This window comes from Bombina bombina, chromosome 3, assembly GCF_027579735.1.
Source record: "Bombina bombina isolate aBomBom1 chromosome 3, aBomBom1.pri, whole genome shotgun sequence".
Taxonomy (NCBI): Eukaryota; Metazoa; Chordata; class Amphibia; order Anura; family Bombinatoridae; genus Bombina; species Bombina bombina.
The window spans coordinates 703954599-703969591 of record NC_069501.1 but is presented as its reverse complement, the minus strand read 5'-3'; the positions used below and the strand labels follow the sequence as shown (position 1 = coordinate 703969591).

At 39.4% G+C, this 14993-nt stretch overlaps 1 protein-coding gene across 1 annotated transcript in view; it reads right to left on the bottom strand.

Annotated features, from left to right (window-relative positions):
* The window catches only part of ATP2A3 (ATPase sarcoplasmic/endoplasmic reticulum Ca2+ transporting 3), a 521243-nt gene extending 509970 nt beyond the window's left edge, over nucleotides 1-11273 (bottom strand). The window contains exon 1 of the mRNA XM_053707504.1: nucleotides 10626-11273. Within this exon, the coding sequence (XP_053563479.1) occupies nucleotides 10626-10743 (118 nt within the window). The 5' untranslated portion in view covers nucleotides 10744-11273. The remainder of the gene's footprint in view (nucleotides 1-10625) is intronic.
* Nucleotides 11274-14993: the final 3720 nt, after the last annotated feature.

Sequence of the window (14993 nt, the reverse complement as noted above, 5' to 3'; positions counted from 1 at the left end):
TTCCCAAGTCTTTAAGATAATTCTGCTACGTTTGACCAACTCACTAACATTCCTGAAAAACCAGATGAGCAAGTTCTAGCTTCACACAATATATACACTTAGTATGTGTGAATAAATATTGTATATATAATTGATGTGCTAATAATAGAATACAAAGAGGACTTTTATTTTAGCAAGTTCCCAATACCTTGGAGGAGCTCAAAATAGGAGTACCAGCCAGCAGCCACATATATCAGCTGCTGGCAAAGGTCTATGAATGAAGCACAGGGCCAGAAGGCAATGACTAGGGTAGAAAAACTAACACCCTTTAGAGTGAATCAAAATTTTCTAGCATTATTGCTTCTTTCTACTCTTAAAGGCACAGTAACCCTAAAAAATAAACTTAAAGGGAAATTAAACCCAATTTTTTTCTCTCATGATTCAGATAGGGACTACAGTTTTAAACAACCTTCTAATTTCTTTCTTTTTTTTTTCTTCTCTCTCTCTAAGAAGTTGTTTGAAATTATATGCTCTATCTAAATCATGGAAGTTTAATTTTTACTCTACTGTCCTTTAAAGGGACACTGTACCCAAAAATTTTCTTTTGTGATTCAGATTGAGCATGACATTTTAAGCAACTTTCTAATTTACTCCTATTATCAAATTTTCTTCATTCTCTTGGTATCTTTATTTGAAATGCAAGAATGTAAGTTTAGATGCCGGCCCATTTTTGGTGAACAATATGGGTTGTCTATGCTGATTGGTGGATAAATTCATCCACCAATAAAAAAGTGCTGTCCAGAGTACTGAAACAAAAAAAAGCTTAGATGCCTTCTTTTTCAAATAATGATAGCAAGAGAACGTAGAAAAATTGATAATAGAAAGTTGCTTAAAATTGCATGCTCTTTCTGAATTACAAAAGAAAACAATTGGGTTCAGTGTCCCTTTAAGAAGAAAGAAAGAAGAAAAAAAAAAAAAAAAAAACATAAAAGCTTTCATTAAAATAATCCTTTGAGCTCAAAAGGGACATGAAACCTAACAGAGCATACCATTTTAACCCCTTAAAGTGAATGTAAATTTTGATGCTAAAGTGCCCGGTTTTTAAAAATTCGATTAAAAACAGGGGCACTTTAATTCAGCAAAATTTACATTTCACTCCTGTTGTGAAATAAAAACAAAAACGTACCTTTTTAAACTTGACAGCAGCTCCAGCTTCCTCCAGTTGTCGCAAGCCATTTCTGATGTCAGAAATGATGGATAGGTCATCCTCCAATCAAGGCTTCCCCCCCCCGCCGGGGGAATCAGTGTCTGATTCAATGCCGTGATTCGAGGAAGCCTGATTCCTCATTTTAGACCCAGGAAGAGGCTTTGGGACGGGTGGAGGAAGCCGGAGCTGCTGTCAAGGTTAAAAGGTAAATTTTTTCACAACAGGAGTGAAATGTAAATTTCTATGAATCAAAATGCCCCTGTTTTTAATAAAAAATTTAAAAACCGGTCACTTTAGCATCAAAATTTACATTCACTTTAAGGACCGGGCATTTCAGACAAAAACTTCCTCAAAAGACCAGAGCATTTATAGCATCGCTACATTTAAACAGAATTAGAGCCTTTTTTTTTATATTTGCCTATCAAAACTATAAAAAAAAAATTTAGTAGACAACCCAAAGTATTGATCTAGGCCCATTTTGGTATATTTCATGCCACCATTTCACCGCCAAATGCGATCAAATAAAAAAAATTGTTCACTTTTTCACAAACTTTAGTTTTCTCACGGAAATTATTTACAAACAGCATGTGCAATCATGGCACAAATGGTTTTAAATGCTTCACTGGGATCCCCTTTGTTCAGAAATAGCAGACATATATGGCTTTGGCATTGCTTTTGGGTAAGTAGAAGGCCGCTTACTGCAGCTGTGCACCACACTTGTATTATGCCCAGCAGTGAAGGAGTTAATTAGGTAGCTTGTAGGGTTAATTTTAGCTTTAGTGTATAGATTACCCTCCCACCTGACACATACCACCCCTGATCCCTTTCAAACAGCTCTCTTCCCTCCCCCACCACCCAGTGGTAACCCCCATCTTAAGTACTGGCAAAAAGTCTGCCAGTATGAAAATAAAAGGCTTTTTTTGTGTTTTTATATATTTTCTGCAGTGTGGGATCCCTCCTTTCCCCCCAAACAGCTATCTATCCATCCCCCCTCTACTTATTAGCCGTCATTTTAGGTACTGGCAGCTGCCTGCTAGTACCCAGCTTTCCCAAATTTAGTAAATTAAAATGTAACAAAAAAAAAAAAACACTTTTTTCTGTAGTGTAGCTGCCCCCCACCTCATTTATCCCCCTCCCAGATCGATTCCCCACCCTCTTATCCCATCCCTCAGTATGATTCCCCTTCTCCTCCTCCCCCCTTTCTGCCGCTCTGTGTGGGGTTTTTTTCCGTAGCGGTCCCGCCCATCTCCTGACCCCCTCCAGCGATGGGCCGACCACCCTCCCACCCACCAACGATCGGCACCACTGCTGCCCGATACAGAGCCAGTTGTTCGTTCCTGTAAGTGCACTTCTCTCTGTATGCATTTAGTCTCCCTATGGGAAAAAATGGGGCAACCAGACGTGGACTCCTTCCTCAGTCTGCTTAGAGGAATCCTGCTACACCTCACTGACGAGGCCCAATGAAGGCCGATACAATTGTCTGGGGTTGCTGTGTTCCTTGTTCAGAGAGGAATTGCCTGGTATTTCAGCGCTGGACTGACTGTAATAGGCGGGATCAGACTGATATACTACAGGAAAGTTCTACTCTGTGAAAAGCATTACTGGGCTAAAAGAAGCTGCACCCAGGTGGTAAATCGCCATAGAACAGGCTAACAATGGTAATGCAGCAAAATGTATAATAGGAGTAAATTAGAAAAGTTGTTTAAAATTGTATGCTCTATCTGAATCATGAAAGTAAAAATTGGGTTTCATATCCCTTTAATATAGAAGTTGTGACTCCTGGGATTTGTCACATTCTGCTGTACAATGTTGGAGAACGTGATACATCACAAAAATATTGAAAGATAAAGCCTGGAAAAGGATATATATTTTTTTCACTTTGCATCATTTTAAATCTTCATACAATAGGCATGCAAATGTTTATATACCTTAACATGAGTGTCTACAGAACATCCTTTTAATAAACAAATAAATAAAAAGTCTCAAACACAGTTGTATCCGTGGCAACAGAAAGTTGTCTGTTGTACATGCAGACTGCACATCATTTTAAAGGGACACTGAACCCAAAAATTTTATTTTGTAATTCAGATAGAGCATGCAATTTTAGCCCCTTAGTGACTAGACCACTTTTCAATTTGTTGACCATCTGGGACCAAGGCTATTTTTGCATTTCTGCAATGTTTGTGTTTAACTGTAATTTACCTCTTACTCATTTACTGTACCCACACATTATATACCATTTTTCTTGCCATTAAATGGACTTTCTAAAGATACCATTATTTTCATCATATCTTATAATTTACTATAATTTTTTTATAAAATATGAGGAAAAAATGGAAAAAAAAAACGCACTTTCTAACTTTGACCCTCAAAATCTCTTACACATCTACAACCACCATAAAATACCAATGCTAAATAGTTTCTAAATTTTGTCTTGAGTTTAGAAATACCCAAGGTTTACATGTTCTTTGCTTTTTTGCAAGTTATAGGGCAATAAGTACAAGTAGCACTTTGCTATTTCAAAACCATTTTTTTCCAAAATTAGCGATAGTTACATTGTAACACCAATATCTGTCAGGAATCCCTGAATAACCCTTCAAATGTATATATTTTTTAAAAGAAGTATTTCTTCTGATAGGCCTATCTTTAGTTTGGGGCCTATCGCATACCCCACTTTTATTTATTGCCATGAAAGTGTATATTTTTGAAATGTTGACACCCCAAGGTATTGTATATGGTGTGCTTTGATGCCTTTGAAGCAACCGTTTTAGCCCAAAAAATTGGGGAAAAAAAGTGTATGGTGGTAATTTTTCAATTTTCATTTTTACAGACACATTGCTTTTTGACTATGATTTAGGAGAGACTGTTGAAAGTTATTACAAAAACATACTTCAGGTTGTTTTCTGCAAGGCACCCTGAGAACACCTATGTCCCCCATACATAGGTTTGACAGGGGTTTTGGTTAAAAAAAAAAACACAACAGGCCCAATTTTAGAAAAAAAATGAAGTAGTGAAATGTAAAAATCTGGCACAGTAAAAGTAAAAAAACAACAACAACAAAAAAACATCTAACAGTAGACCTAACCAAAAAAAAAACAAAAAAACAGCAAATCAGCAAATGTATTTATTTTTTAAAAAATTGACCATTGTATGGTACTGCTTGAAGCAGTCCCCAACGCAGAGTGCAGGCTGTCCAGGGCAATCAGGACAGTGATATATGGTGTCCCTTCTCTTCCCCCTCTTGGTACAGACACATTTTTTTTTAGGTTTCTGCTTTGCGGCAGTAGGGGGGGGGGTTAAAAATAAAATGGGTAGCCCCAACTCTGCTCTCTCCCATCACCGCCTGGGGAGCAGCTGCATCATGGTACAAAATCCCCGAAATGATCTGGAGCTGAAACTGTAAAAAAGTCTTTTTAACTCTGGGGTTTGCTTTTTTGAACAACAAAAAAGCGTTGTGGGTTGCAATCTGCATTAGGTAAATTGCAACCTTTTTGTACCAGGCCCTTGTCTTCCGCATAATTAGGTAGGGCTGCAGCAGCTGATCTACCAGATCAACCCCACCCATATGCCGGTTATAAGACTTGATGCACACAGGCTTCCTTATGATCTCAGCTCTGCCACGTACAGAAACCGCCACTGTCCTCTCTGTGTGGATGGGGGTAAGAAGGTATACATCCTTCTTGTCGCTGTACTTAAGTGCCAAAAGCTGCTCTTGGCGCAGAGCTGAGGTCTCCCCCCTTCGTAGCCGGGTGCGTACAATTTGTCCTGGGAAACCTGTGCGGTTCTTTTTAATTGTACTGCAAGCTACTGTATCAAAGCAATATAGTAGCTTGAACAAAAGGACACTTGTATAAAAATTGTCCAAGTACAAGTGATACCCTTTGTTCATTAGGGGTAATATCAGGTCCCAGACAATCTTGCCAGTGGCTCCCATATGTTCTGGGCAACCTAGAGGGTCAAGGTGGCTATCCTTTCCCTCATACACCCGGAAGGCCTGAGTATACCCAGTCTCGCTCTCACAGAGCTTATACACCTTTACCCCATATCTGGAGCGATTGGAAGGAATATACTGCTTGAATCCCAGCCTTCCCTTATACTTCATTAGGGATTAATCAACACATATATTCCTTCCAGGTGTATAAGCCTCTGCAAACCTGGCAGAAAAGTGGGTTATCAGGGGGCGGATTTTATACAGCCTGTCAAATTAGGGATGCTCCCTAGGTGGGCACAGGCTGTTGTCGCTGAAGTGCATGAAATGCAAAATCATTTCATACCTCTTCCTTGACATAGTCTGGGAAAAAATGGGGGTAGAGCAGATGGGGCTACTGCTCCAGTATGAGCGAATGGAGGGTTTATTTATGATGCCCATCAGCATAGTCAATGCCCAGAATTTTTTGAATTCTGGCACATTGATGAGGGCCCATTGCTGCTTTGCCAAATATGTTCCAGGCTTTGCAGCACGGAACTGATGGGCATATAAATTAGTTTGGGCGACAATGTTCCCCAATACATCACCGCCCAGAAACACTTCCAGAAACTGTTGGGGGCTAAAACCTGCCACATCTTTATTTATGCCAGCATTTGCTGTGAAGGGTGGGATATCTGGCCTCTGGAGATGAGGCATTACCCACTCTTCAGCAGCAATGGCAGCAACACGCCTCCTTCTGGCAGGGGGGCTAGCAGCCACAGATACATCACTATCAGTTGAGACTGCATCTAGTGATGTATCTGAGCATATGGCAGGGTCAAAATTGGGGTCTGAGTCAGACATAGAGGCATCTGACTCTGACGCAAGGATGGCATACACCTCCTCAGCACTATATATTTTCTGTGACATTTTTGTATCTGTCACAGAAAAAAAATGTACTAAAAAAAAAAAATTACATTTAAATTAACTAAATGGCTCTGAAAAGAGCCTTTGGGTTTTTAAAAAATTACAACAAAAAAAATTAACCCCTATAAAAATGCACAGACAGCAAAAAAGTAAAGCTATGCTACTGCCAGTGATTTATAGCGATCACTGGCAAGCTATGGGTTAATGGCTCAGAAAAATACATTAATTTAACTAAATGGTTCTGAAAAGAGCCTTTGGATTTTTAAAAAATTACAACAACAAAATTAACCCCTAAAAAAATGCACAGACAGCAAAAAAGTACAGCTATGCTACTGCCAGTGATTTATAGCGATCACTGGCAAGCTAGGGGTTAATGACTCTGGAAATTAAATTAGCTAAATGGTTCTGAAAAGAGCCTTTGGGTTTTTAAAAAAAAATACAACAAAAAAATTAACCCCTAAAAAAATGCACAGACAGCAAAAAAAGTGCCGCTATGCTACTGCCAGTGATTTATAGTGATCACTGGCAAGCTAGGGGTTAATGGCTCTGAAAAGAGCCTTTGGTTCTCAAATTTTTTAACAAATAAAATAAATAAATCTCTCTCTGCTAAATACAGGTCTCTCTCTCTCTCCCCAACAAAATCGCATGTGAGGAGAGGGAGGGAGATCCACACTGATCAGAGTCAATATTTACAAATACTTGATCAGACAAATGGGATATTTTATTATGATTTTTTTTTTTTTGGTGTGGGAGGCTCAGATTGGGTGACCCTAGCTTGCCCCTATGATAAGGCAGGCTAGGGACACCCCCAGAGGCCCCATGATGAACTGGGCATCGCCATCTTGGATGCCTGGTGGGGGAGGCAATATAGGGCTTTTTATTTTATTATTAATATATATTTTTTATTATTATTATATTTTATTAAAAAGTGCCTCGACCCACGAGGCACTTAGCACACGAGCAGAGCATCGGAAGCGTGTCCGATCGCTTCCGATGCTCTGCTACACTGCCGGGCTCCACGTGGAGCAAAACCGGAAGTGATCACTCGTGGGGGAGTGATCAATCCGGTCCCGGCACTCGGGAACAGTATTGCAGGATGCCTAGACATCGAGGCATCCCTGCAATACTGTTAGAGAAGCTGGAAGCGATTTCGATCACTTCCAGTGCTCAGTTTAACTGACGACGTATGCCATACGTCCTCGGTCGTTAAGGGGTTAAGCAACTTTCTAATTTACTCCTATTATCAAATTTATTCTCTTGGTATATTTATTTGAAAAGCAAGAATGTAAGTTTAGATGCTGGCCCATTTTTGGTGAACAACCTGGGTTGTTCTTGATGATTGGTGGATAAATTCACCCTTCAATAAACAAGTGCTGTCTAGAGTTCTGAACCCAAAATTGTCTGGCTCCTTAGCTTAAATGCCTTCTTTTTCAAATAAAGATAGCAAGAGAACAAAGAAAAGTTAATAGGAGTAAATTAGAAAGTTGCATGCTCTATCTGAATCATGAAAGAAAAAAAATTGGGTTCAGTGTCCCTTTAATGGTGTCCTCTTCACATTAAAAAAGTGACTCAAATGGGTGCTTCTATTTATATAGAAGAGGCAAACTTTGTGGGAGGGAAATTTGTCCCCCACCCTATAGACACCCATGTGGCTGAAAATGTGACAGACACTGTTTCTATGCCATGTATTTATAGACAACTCACAATGATTTTCCTAAAAAAAAATTGAAAAAGGAAATATTAAAAAAGGACAGTAAAATCAAAATTAAGTTTTATGACTCAGAGCATGGAATTTTAAACAACTTTCCAATTTACTTCAGATATCAAATTTGCTTTGTTTTTTGGTATCATTTATTGAAGAGTAATACTAGGTAGGCTCATAAGAGCTCAGGAGTGTGCACGTGTCTTTAGTAATCTATGGCAGCAGTGTTTTGCAACATTGTATAAACTAAGCTACAAATAATGTTATAAAACACTCCTGCCATAGAGTTCTAAAGACACGTGCACACTCCTGAGCATTTATGAACCTACCTAGTTTTACTCTTCAATAAAAGATACCAAAAGAACAAAGTCACTTTGATAACAGAAGTAAATTGGAAAGTTGTTTAAAATTCCATGCTCTATCTGAATCATGAAAGTTTAATTTTGACCTTACTGTCCCTTTAATCAGCACACTGATTTTTATTTATCGCGATACATCAACGATAGAGACATTTGTGGATGGCAGCAACCTGGGGCCCCAAGAACAGGATTTATTTATTCATTTAATTTAAAGCCAGTCAAAGTAGTGTGGGGGCTTAGTTCTAAGTCCCAGTGCAGATGTTAAGAACTTGTGAACTGTTGTATGAATGTCTCACCATTGTTCAGAAAGGTCACTTGCTTATTCTTTTGGATAGAGATTAAAATCTTCCAAATTCATGAGAAAAGCTATACACAACTTTAACAGAATGACCTCTCCCAATATGAGGGTATAATGGTATGTGATTCTAAAGTCAGAAGTGTATGGGTGTCATTTTCAGTTTAACTCCTTGCTTGTTAGACTGCTTTGCAACATTGTGCAGGCAATCACCTATCTGACCTCTCTCGAAGGCAAAAAGTTAAAGTTTTTAGTCCAAAATTTAGAGGCCGCAGCTGTGAATGTGTAAAAAAAAATATATATGTTCAGAGGGAAAATTGCAAAACTGAGGCATTACAAATGAACCATGGTGCAAGAAGAAGCCGACAACTGAATTTAAAAACACACACAAGTTTTCTTTAGGTTTATTGACATTTATCAACCAGACATAAAAGATGTCAGTAACTGGGGTGTCTGGGGGGGTGAATGACATGTCTGCCATTCTCATATAGATGAGAACAACACTGAGAATCTTCAGACTTTAAAATATGGCATGTTACTAACATGATTAATTACCACTGGAGTGTAAAATGCAGTCTTTATAGGGACAAGGTACTCAAAAATATATGATGGAAATGAAAGAGCAATCGTTTTAACAGGTTAATCTTATCTTTTTTTTATTCATAGAAAAATAAATTTGTAGCAAATCCTGTTTAAATTTAAAATTAAGCTAACAGGAAATGCCTGACTATTTCCTGAGACTATTGCTCACTGGCTGATTTTCACAGAAAAAAACTTGTTTAATTCAGATCCATTAAATACATTATATTTGAAATGTTCTATATTAAAACAGACCAGAGAACAATATTTAGTACAATGCCCCTTTAAGGACAGTATATAGATGCCTAATACTAGTAACTACTCACGCAGATTGAAAATTACATTTTCCAGAAAGGCATTTTTTGTGTATTTATGCAACATTTACAATTCAAAACAGAAATAAGCACTATTAAAAAAAAAGTATGTACCCACTTTTGAATGAAAATGGAGAACAAACATGAATCTACAAATAGAAACACATTTTCTACATATAGAAACACATTTCATGACTTCATGCTTATAACAAGGATACAGTCATTCATACTTCATAGGAACAGCCCAGCACAATTTGTAAGATATCCAACCACTATTCTTTCTACAGTTGAACTGTCAGGCATTACAGCACAAGGATTATGAACCAGTAATCTAGTATTTTAAGTTTAGATGCCACAATCATTGCTCATAGTTTTCGATTGATGTATCTGAGACTCAGTTCCCAGGGTTTACTTAGGGAGTACTTAACACCCCAGTCTTTATTGTAGCATTTACCTTTCACAATGGTGTCAGAACCCCAAAAAAATGCAAATTGGTTAAATTTTCATATATGTTTCTGCCAAGGTTAGATAGCAATGCAATGCCAATGGGAGAAAATAGGAATAAGTGGAATTTAAAATGATTCAAGATGGTATGTTACATTAGGTCCACTGCTCCCTCAACTAAATAATGTATTTTATATGTTTTAACCTCTCTACACAAATGTGATCAGTACTATCAGCAAATATCTGAACGTTTTAATCAGGGGCAGCAAAAGACCAGCTAATCTCACCAAACTGTGCATGCATGCTTGAAATGTTCCTACACTAATCTTGTTGGTGTCATAATTTCTGTTAAAAAAATACTACTCTGTTTCTTTGTAGCAGTTTGTAGAGTGCACAGGACATTTTAAAGAATTCGTAGCTATATTAGGCTGTGGGAAATAATTCTACCCAAAGGTCAGCATGATGTTTTTGGCACAAAATGCACAAAACGTCTAACACAGAAGTAAAGTTTTGTCAGTTTAAAACATGAACTGCAGTCTAATATATGCAAACATGACAGCTGACAGTTTTCATATATAGAGATATCACAAGTGACAGGACCAGACACCACAGCACTGTCACAAGTCAATTCTACCTGCACTTTTGTAGATGAGTGACCTGTCAGCCCTGAACGAATGGTATTCATGTCAGATTGAGTGAAATTTACACTGAAGACAAATCATAATACTTTAAATTCCCATATGATAATTAACCCCCTTGGCTGCCACAGAAGGCTACAATGTTTTAGCTCCCCCAGGCAGCCAAATAGGAAATAAGTAAAAGTACACCTGACAAGGTTTGACACATATTAAGTAACGTGTATGAATGAGTGAGGCTCACTGCATCCCCTGAAGAGTATAACATTGCACTCACCGTTTGGTCCATACTTTTCTCGGTTTCTCCTGACCTGTTCGGCACTAAGCCCACAGCTCTCATTCACCTCGAAGTGGCGCAGCACCTCGGACACGGTCTTGGCGTGCGCACTGTCCATGGTGGGTTCCTCCTCACACCCGAGCTGTGGACGCCTTAAATATCCACTCGAGGAGCTGATTCTAGGAGAACCCTGATGCCTCCACTGTGTCTCTGCGCCAGTATTTGGAGGAGTAGCAGAGACAGTGGAGGTTCAGCACCTTGTCATGCAATAGCAGGAGAAATCTGTCTGTGTCTGTTCCCCCCGTGATAGTCTCACTTCACAGGCAGAGGGGAACTGTGTGATTCTTCTATGGCAGCAGCACCTTGTGTTTCTAGTAGCAAAAGGTGAGCTCTTCTCCTGGATCCGCCTCTGCACTGACGATTAGAGCCCAGCCCCCTCCTGCTGTCACAGAGCCATAGCAGAGAAACCCTGTCAGCCGTGCAAACTTTTACTTTTAAACAATGCTGCTTAGGGTTTTACAGTAAGGATGTCACAGCAACCCAGTATATGTGCTCATTATAAAGGAGATTCTCACAGCTAGAAAGTCTGTTTAATTAAGGTGATCTGTTGCTACTAAGCACAACTTAACTCCCTTTTAGAAACCAACTACCTGATGCCTTCTCATTGGGTGACTAAAAAAAAATCCAAACTGTGTCTGCCTACCAAACCTTATAGCCTTCACACTATTGGCCCTTTTTTACCTTCAGATTAGAATTTTAGAGATTTTAGCCTCTGGTAATGTGTATGGAAAATATTTTCATAACACGCATAGATATGAAAAAAAAGTACCCCACCCCCTTCCTTATAACTCAGCCACTTCCTCTTTATTCTGATGCTTGCATCGGAGTTCGTTTTTACATGCAAGCTCTTAACAATTTGTGCAGAAAGGAAGTTTAATATTGTAAACCACAATGCTAGTGAGATGATAAGGCAATGACAGTTGTGTTGTTATGGAAAATATCAAAGTTGATATGGGTGTTTGCGATCTAAGGTTATATTAAACTACTGTATTACTTATGCTTGTGTCTTACATCATTATTTTAGGAAATAAGTAAAACTGTACATTTTACACAGGGTTTTTATATGTGTGTTTACTGTACGCTTTACACAGGGGTTTTATATGTGTGTTACTGTACGCTTTACACAGGGGTTTTATATGTGTGTAACTACGCTTTACACAGGGGTTTTATATGTGTGTAACTGTACGCTTTACACAGGGGTTTTATATTTGTGTTACTGTACGCTTTACACAGGTTTTATATGTGTGTTACAGTTGTTACTGCACTTTACACCGGGTTTTATATGTGTGTAACTGTACGCTTTACACAGGTTTTATATGTGTGTTACAGTTGTTTCTGCACTTTACACCGTGGTTTTATATGTGTGTAACTGTACGCTTTACACAGGGGTTTTATATGTGTGTTACTGTACGCTTTACACAGGGGTTTTATATGTGTGTAACTACGCTTTACACAGGGGTTTTATATGTGTGTAACTGTACGCTTTACACAGGGGTTTTATATGTGTGTTACTGTACGCTTTACACAGGTTTTATATGTGTGTTACAGTTGTTACTGCACTTTACACCGGGTTTTATATGTGTGTAACTGTACGCTTTACACACATCTAACTGTACGCTTTACACACATCTAAAAATATTAGATATAAGACTGCGGAGCAGCAGATGTGGACTCTCCAACATACAAGCCCTTTCACCGGAGGCTCTAGGGGGATTAACCTACTCTAACAAATACTGAAGGCACCGGAGCTTGTCTCCCTCACTGAGCTGCAGCCTCAAGTACTCCCCTGAACTGATCGATAAACTTACCTGCAGGCGAGACTGTTCACTACTCCGGGACCGCAATTTACCCGAGAGCGGCGCCATCTTGGTTTCTGTTGTGAGCCACGCGGAGTCTGCAAAGAGGAACACACAGATCAACTGCTCTAAACTTACCTCTCTTTTGGATCGCTGACTTACCTGCATCATGCCGGGAGGTCCTTTTGTGAGCCTATAAAATGGAGAAGCCCTAATTAGCCTCTAACTGTAAGTACTGCGGCACAGTATCCATATAACAGCTCATAGTACTGGGGCTCCAGCCTGAGTCAGCACAGTTTCACTAAGCTCCTTAGCGCAGTCATACCCGGCAGTGTGGGCCAAGACCATCTATACACCGGAGTTTAATTTGGGTGCAGGGTGTCAATCCAATACTGAACTCACTCATTGTACCAGCTAAGATACAAGGGGGTATTTGAGACCTCTGTTCCTACACGAAGGGCCTTAACTCCTTTATGTGCAGCTCTTGAACGGCAAGTTGGGACAATCATATACAACCCAACTCTGTGTATTTTTCTCCTCTTACTTAAATACCTCAGACCTTCAGTGCAAGAGTGAGGATAAATGGAACAAATAAAAAAAAAAAGGAAAATAGAATAAATAAACATCAAGCAACAAAAACTACATAAGGGCCGCACTCCGGTTTCTTCTTAACACCTTAAACAAAGCTACCACCTTAACTCTAATTATTAACACTCCCTGTCCTGGTCTTCACATGGTTTGGATATAGGGGGAGAAGCTTAACATTTAACTTACTAGAAGAAGGTGCATGCAGTGGTATTAGAAGGCAAATTACATAACTTTGGAAACATTTTATTTACTGACCCTCTCAATACACACCTACAACTACAGTTCTCAGCCCAGCTATTGCTTATACCTGGTTTGTAATTCAGGGCTAGCCTTATCTTCTTCAACATGGAATAAAACCTTACTATAAGGCTGCAAGAAGCCCGCCATCTAACCAGTGTTTTACATCCTACAGAGTAGTTTGACTTCTCAACTTTTGGAGAGCTTTCTTTCGGGTAGGGAACCCATACATAGCCATACACATTCGGGACAAACAACACATTCTGGGACTCACGCTTAACAATATCTACATAAGTATGTCGCAGTCACAAAGGAGGAAACATAAACCGCAATATCCCCCTAAAAAGACAATGATGGATCATTTTAGTCCTCCTCCATCTGATCCCCATGCTATGTTGGACCCTGACTCCCCTGGCTCTGACTCAGCCGAATTTTCTCTTTCTGCCTTGGAGAGCATACAACAAGGCCCTGGTGAAACAGTGACACCTACTTTCATACTGGATTCCTTAAAAAATATGTTAGATGATCATCACTCATCGTTTGCTGCTAAACTTTCTGCCTCCACAGCAGAGCTCAAGAGAGAAATTTCCTCTACCAATGAACGCATTGATACGCTTGAGAGGCGCTGTGAAGATTTAGCTACAGAACAATCCAATTGTCTAACATATACTCAACATCTATCGGAATACATGGACTCTGTTGAAGACAAAATTGCAGATCTCGAGGACAAATCCCGGCGCAACAACCTCGGGATCCGGGGGGTGCCGGGAGTCGGTATCTTCCAACGACCTCCAAATCTTCTTTAAGGACCTTTTCCAACAACTTGCCCCAGTGTCGTCTGAATCTGAAAATTTAATTGACAGGGCTCATCGCTCGCTAAGACCTAAAGGCCTGTCTGAAGATCAACCACGGGATGTTATAGTCCGTCTACATTATTTTACCTATAAAGAAAGGGTCCAGAGAGCACACTTTCAAAAACCCTCATTGCCAAAGAAGTTTCGCAATCTACAAATTTTCCCAGACCTCTCGGCCAGAACTCTCCAACAAAGAAGAACATACACAGATGTTACCGCCATACTGAGAAAAAAGAACATTCGATACCGATGGGGCTACCCAATTAAGTTGCTGGTATTTAAAGACAACCAAACATTCAGCATCCATAATGTTACCCAAGGCTTGGCTTTGCTCAAATCCTGGAACTTAACCACTACTTACGAGAGTGACTCTAATAACATACCCCAACAATCCCGACAATTGAATGCCAAAGCACCTGAATGGGCGGATTCTTTACCTAGAAGGCTCTCTACAACTGAATCTTGAAAGAAACTTGGATAGACTTCCTCCTGGTATTTTTATGGACTCTCTTATTCCCGAGGGACTTTCAACAACAAAATGATGTCTTTTCAGACTGTGCTTCCTTATAGGTTCTGTTGCCCTTCCTAGAACGGAACTTCACTGAAGGACTGATAAGTATTTGTAGAACTGTACATTTTTCCTGCTTGTTATGTTGTTCTATTTTCAACGTTGCGATTTGTTTTGATTTGTATAAGCCCACATTAGATCTCTGCCTTTCACCAACCTTCTTTACACATGTAACTCACTTAAACCACACCCACACACTTCTTAGGTACCATATAGGCCCACATTTCTTCATCTCATTAGATTATTACTGACATAGTATTTTAAC